The 6,461-nt window shown below is 37.6% G+C and overlaps 1 protein-coding gene across 1 annotated transcript; it reads left to right on the plus strand.

The window, feature by feature from the left end:
- Positions 1-273: 273 nt before the first annotated feature.
- On the plus strand, positions 274-1,865 carry LOC106660495 (zinc finger protein 780B-like). Its single transcript, XM_014383467.2, has one exon. The coding sequence runs from the start codon at positions 317-319 to the stop codon at positions 1,844-1,846; it is 1,530 nt and encodes a 509-aa protein (XP_014238953.2). The 5' UTR covers positions 274-316; the 3' UTR covers positions 1,847-1,865.
- The last annotated feature ends 4,596 nt before the right edge of the window (positions 1,866-6,461 follow it).

Raw genomic sequence — 6,461 nt, forward strand, 5'->3', positions numbered from 1 at the left:
ATTATCCAAGAAAGTTCATTAAAGTCCTAACTTGTCCATCATGCGTATTGAAATGCGTACATATGCGATTTTTATGCCCAGCCAACGCGATTTTATTTGCTATTGTTGTACGTGAAAATATTATCGTTCTAATCAGCACAAATTAACTTTCGTGATGTTATGAATCGATACATTAGTTTCGGCGCCAACAAAATTTCAACGGTAAAATCTCATATTTAAATATAAACATAAGATTTGAGATGAGAATAGTAGAGAAATAATAGTACCAGTAGATAGATGTTTCAATTTAAAAGTGAAAAGTTGAAAGATTTTTACAATGTCGGCTTTGGAAAAACATAAGCTTAAAAATCAAAATGCTAAAATACGTCACAAATGCGATTATTGCGGTAAGATTCTCCTAACTAAACGAAATTTGAACAATCACGTGGATGGAGTTCATTTGAAACTAAAGAAATTTGTTTGCGACGATTGTGGACAGTCTTTTGTCATGAAAAAACGTTTGAATGATCACGTTATGAATGTCCATCAAAGAATCAAAAATTACTCGTGCGACACGTGTAAAAAAGTTTTTGGTTATGAAAGGAGTTTGGCTAAGCATATTGCAACAGTTCATGAAAAAATCAAAGATCATAAATGCGAAGATTGTAACAAGGTTTTTGGAATAAAGTATAATCTTATGCGACACATCGATGTGGTTCATCTATTAATCAAAGAACATATATGCAAAGAATGTGGAAAGGCTTTTGGTCTTAAACAGGACTTGAATCGACACATTGACGCAGCACATAAAAAAATCAAAGAACACAAATGCGGAGAGTGTGACAAGGTTTTTGGAATAAAGAATAATCTTATGCGACACATCGATGTGGTTCATCTATTAATCAAAGAACATATATGCAAAGAATGTGGAAAGGCTTTTGGTCTTAAACAGGACTTGAATCGACACATTGACGCAGTACATAAAAAAATCAAAGATCACAAATGCGAAGAGTGCGGCAAGTCTTTTGGAAAAAAGCAGACTTTAATGCAGCACATAGATGCAGTTCATCTGGAACTCAAAGAACATATGTGTGAAGAGTGCGGCAGGTCGTTTGGATTTAGAGAGAGTCTGATGAGGCACATAAATGTAGTTCATTTGGAACTTAGAGAACATAAGTGCGGAAAATGTGAAAAGTCTTTTTGTTATAAAAGAGACTTAAATAGACATATGAGTATAGTCCATGAAAAAATCAAAGGTCACAAATGCGAAGAGTGTGGAAAGTCATTCAGTTATAAATGTGAATTGAATAAACACACTGCCACAGTTCATGAAAAAATAAAAGATCATAAATGCGGAGAGTGTGACAAGGCTTTTGGACGAAAGAGTAGTCTTATGCGTCACATCGATGTGGTTCATCTATTAATCAATGAACATAATATATGCAAAGAATGTGGAAAGTCTTATGGGTTTAAACATGCCTTGAATCGACACATTGACGCAGTACATAAAAAAATCAAAGATCATGAATGTAAAGAGTGTGGAAAGTTTTTTAGTGATAAAGGTTATCTGATGAAGCACATTGATACAGTTCATCTGGAACTCAAAGAACACATGTGTGAGGAATGTGGCAAATCTTTTGGAGTAAAAAGTAATCTGATGAAGCACATTGATACAGTTCATCTGGAACTAAAAGAACACAAATGTGAAGAATGCGGCAAGTCGTTTGGACAAAAAAATAATCTAACAAAGCATATAGATACAGTTCATCTGGAACTCAAAAAACACATGTGTAAGGAATGTGGAAAGGTTTTTGGTTATAAACGTGATCTGATAAAACACATTAGTACAGCGCATCTGGAACTTTAAGGACAGAAATGCGGAGAGCGTGACAAGTCTTTTAGACAAAAAATTGATCTGATGAAACATATAGATGCAGTTCATCTAGAACTCAAAGAAGACAAATGTGTGAAGTTATGTGGACAAAAAACTCACTTGATGAACCACGTCGATTCAGTTCGTTTCGGAATCAAAGGATATATCTGTGAAGAATGTGGAAAGTCTTTTGGCTCAAAAAGTAACTTAGATAGACACATATCCACAATTCATAAAAAAGTTAAAGTTCGCAAATGCTTAGAGTGTGGCATGTCTTTTGGACAAAAAAGTAATCTTATGAAGCATATAGATGTGGTTCATTTGAAACTTAAAGAACACACGTGCGAGGAATGTGGGCAATCTTTTGGTGAAAAAAGTAACTTGAATAGACACATTGCCACAGTTCATGAAAAAATTAAAGATCACTAATGCGATGAGTGTAGGAAGTTCTTTTGTCATTAAAGTGATCTGACAAAGCACATAGGTGAAGTTAATTTGAAAATTAAAGAAAACATGTGCGAAACATGCGGAAAAGCTTTCAATCGTCATTGTGATTTGAATAGACTCATTGACACAGTTCATGAAAAAATTAAAGATTACAAATGCTCTGAATGTGAAAAGTCTTTTGCTAAAAAAGGGATCTTGCATCAACACATTACCTTTGTTTATGAAAAAATAAAAGATCACAAATGCAAAGAGTGCGGAAAGTCTTTGTGACAAAAAAGTAATATAATGATTAACATAGACGTAGTTCATTTGGAACTCAATGAACAGAGATGTGAAGAATTTGACAAGTTTTTTAGACAAAAAATTAATACGATAAATTATATAGATGCAGTTCATTTGAAACTCGAAGATGACACGTCCTAGTAATGTGAATAGCTACAGTCGCAATGAAGATTTGAAAAGACACATGAATTCCAAATGACTGATTTAAGTAAAGCATTATGTTTTTCGTTTCTTCCGCAGTATGTACACGTCTGGAATGATACAGTGTTGAAGATCATAGGCGTTGCTGTTTTTTTTAAGAAACAATGAATATCCGTGAATGATCTATTCAGTTCACTGTTTTGCACAGAAAACCGACTCTGCACTTCGGATTCAGCGACTCAAATGTCACCAAAGTATACCATTTCAGTCCGCGAATCCTAGATTTTTTTATTTGGCTTATAAATATTTTCTTAATACGGACTCATATTTTTTTCAAAATAAATGAAATTGACTTTTTTTTAAAAATATCGTAAATATTGAATTTACTGTAGTTGAAATTATATCAAAAAAAAAAATTATGTTATTCTGCCATTATAAAATTGTACAATGATCATATATGAATAATAAAATTTTCATCATAATGAAAATATACATCTCCATTTTTTACATTCATTAATCTGTTCAAATATTTTGCCCTCTGGAAGTTATTTTTTAATCGGATATTACACGATTTGCTGCGATTTAATTAATTATGAATGATCAGATCGGTTCAATTTTATTCTTTACCAGGTTCACACTTACACGGGGCCTCGTGACGTTTGAAGTTTGCATTGCATCAATAAACCTCCTGAAGTGAACGACATCGGTCTGCCAGTCGTCTATTCACACTGTCGAGTGTCGTGTGCATAAATTACCGCTGTGCGCACACATACTGCAGCTTCGTGCGTTGTAGTATAGTCCCCCGCAAGGACAGTTTTGCGTCTAACTGGATTTAGCAAGAGACATGAGCGATGATTATGACTTCGACGATACGCCGAAAGGATCGTTACAGCTCTGTGCGCGGGCGGGCATATGCGTGCGCCTCGAGGGGGGATAATTGATTAATCCTCTCGAGGGCCGCTGAGGCACGTCTTATACTTTATAAATGCAGCACTCCGACCTTAGGTAAGATGCATAAAACAATGAAAAATGCAAAATTCGACCCCCCCCCCCCCCCCCCCCNACCCCCCCCCCCCCTCACCCCCTACGAAGCGCGTCGAACTCGGAACTTTCGTATATATAATAGGCGGAAACAGCAGACTCACACACACATACACCCACAGAGTGCAGCGTTATACATGCTATATACGTACCACAGAGTTGAATAATTGCTATATGTAAGATAATACTTAGACAGTTGTGACGCATTGGGTTTTGGCGCGTTGGCTGCTACCTGCCCGCCGCCGGAAAATCGCGTGCATCAAGTTTGTCAGATGAATAGCGCCGCTAATTGGGCGCCGCGGCGCTTGGGGTTTAATGAGCCTTAGAGAGAGAGAGAGGCCACGGACTGCACTGCAGCAGTCGTATAGGTACACACACACGTACACGTACACAACCATAACTGTTTTGCAAAGTTTTCTCAGGTTCCAGCTCCATCCGTGTATACGTCTGCGTTTGCGCCGCACATATAGGAGTGTAGTATTTATATACGTATATACGTACGTATACGTGGGCGAGAAGTTCGGTCCTCTCTCTGCTCCTCCCGTGTGTCTGCAGTTGCAGCGTAATAACAAAGCTCCACGTATATGAGCAATTCTCTAAATGAAACGCATTTTTGGAGGTAGAATCGCGGCAAATTTTTTTTTCAACCTACGCGGATACGGACCCCCGGGAACTGTTTTTAGGGGTCCTAGGAACATGTAACCACGTAGGAACCATTGAAATTTCAATAGTGCTTATTTTCAGAGCTACTTTTGTGATTTAGGGCCCGAAAAGTCATGTTTTCGCGTAAATACGACAATTCACTCAATTTCTAAGTGGCTGAAAAAGTATCAAAACTCATTTTAAAAAAGTGACTGACTACTCCATTCGATAGGAAATTTTCTCAGCTTTCCGATGGTGGTATCAGATTTTCCGATAAGTAGCACATTCATCGAGAAAATCGCCATCAAGCATGCCAATCTAAATATCTCGAAAAACTCGTTACGGAATAAGTGAATATTTTGGTTATTTGTGGTTTTTTCATATGAAAATTGAATATTTCGGAAAATCTGATATTGCCATCGGAAAGCTGAGGAAATTTCCTATCGAAAGCATATCTTCATTTATTTTTTGAGTTGAATTACAATGTTATACATGGGAATTTCTTTTACGTTGTTCGCTGTTTTCTGTTTTCGAGCTGATTCAGCGCGGTCGCAAGGTTTTCGGCTCGCTGCAATCAAAACTAGCTCGTAATGCCACTGAAAAAATGAATGAAGATATGATTTCGATAGAAAATTTTCTCAGCTTTCTCATGGTGTAGTCAGATTTTTCGATAAATTTCATTTTCACAAGGAAAAATCAAAAGTAAACCTCAAAGATCACTTTTTCCGTACCGAGTTTTTCGAGATATTTAGCTTGGCATGCTTGATGGCGATTTTCTCGATGAATGTGCTACTTATCGGAAAATCTGATACCACCATCGGAAAGCTGAGAAAATTTCCTATCGAATGGAGTAGTCAGTCACTTTTTTAAAATGAGTTTTGATACTTTTTCAGCCACTTAGAAATTGAGTGAATTGTCGTATTTACGCGAAAACATGACTTTTCGGGCCCTAAATCACAAAAGTAGCTCTGAAAATAAGCACTATTGAAATTTCAATGGTTCCTACGTGGTTACATGTTCCTAGGACCCCCAAAAACAGTTCCCGGGGGTCCGTATCCGCGTAGTTTGAAAAAAAAATTTGCCGCGATTCTACCTCCAAAAATGCGTTTCATTTAGAGAATTGCTCATATACGTATGTGTGTGTGTGTGTGTGTGTGTATACGCGCGTGGCCTTTATACGCGGGGAGAATGCGGGCTTGATTTTTCGCGCGCGACTACTACTGCGCAGGGAGCACGTTTAAATTTGCAGAGGATGACAAGGGTGAGTTGTATATCGCAATGAAATGCCTCGACTTTGACTTCGGAGAAAGGTGACATACGTGGGTAAGGTAAGGAGAGACGATCGCCGAAATCTTCTCGGATTCCATTGCGATTCTCTCGACTCTTTGAAATGCTTCCGAAATGTCGTAGGCCGTGAGGTTTACCGGTGTACATATTTGGATTTTTTATTTCTTTGTTCTAGTTCGTGACTTTGAAAATCAACTATTCGTTTAATTGACTACTCGATCTACCTCGCATTACATCGATTCTTAAATTAACGACGTTACAGCCCTCTACATCGAAGCCATGAATTATTAAGAGTAACGCGTGTAGTATGTACGTACGTCCTACAGCGAAAATTACATCATACGCCTATGTTTGAACAATATATATATAATATATATAGGAACTCGTCGAGCAATTTTGCTCGATGTCGAAGTTAAATCGACCTCGCACGCCGCTCACTGCGTTACAACCAATCTCGTTCGCGGGTGTATATCGTAACTCATGATTTAACGATAGTGTGTGCAATGCGTGAATTTTACCCTGACGTTTTTACGAATGAATATTAAAACTCGTACGAATCGTATTGTATTCCGTACATCTAAATTAATTCGGAATTTCGCTTTTCTGACGATCGTCACGCGCAAAATTAGACTTTTTCGCCGTGACAAGTTTTCGAGCTCTCTCTCTCGTATAAATAGCAGGGTACAGTAGATAGAGGGGAGTAATCGGGTTGACTCGAGAGGCACGTTCAAACGTAAGAATTTAACTAGCAGCTAAACTGCGGATGTAA

The sequence above is a fragment of the Trichogramma pretiosum genome, unplaced genomic scaffold (genome assembly GCF_000599845.2).
Source record: "Trichogramma pretiosum strain Unisexual culture from Peru unplaced genomic scaffold, Tpre_2.0 scaffold61, whole genome shotgun sequence".
Lineage (NCBI taxonomy): Eukaryota > Metazoa > Arthropoda > Insecta > Hymenoptera > Trichogrammatidae > Trichogramma > Trichogramma pretiosum.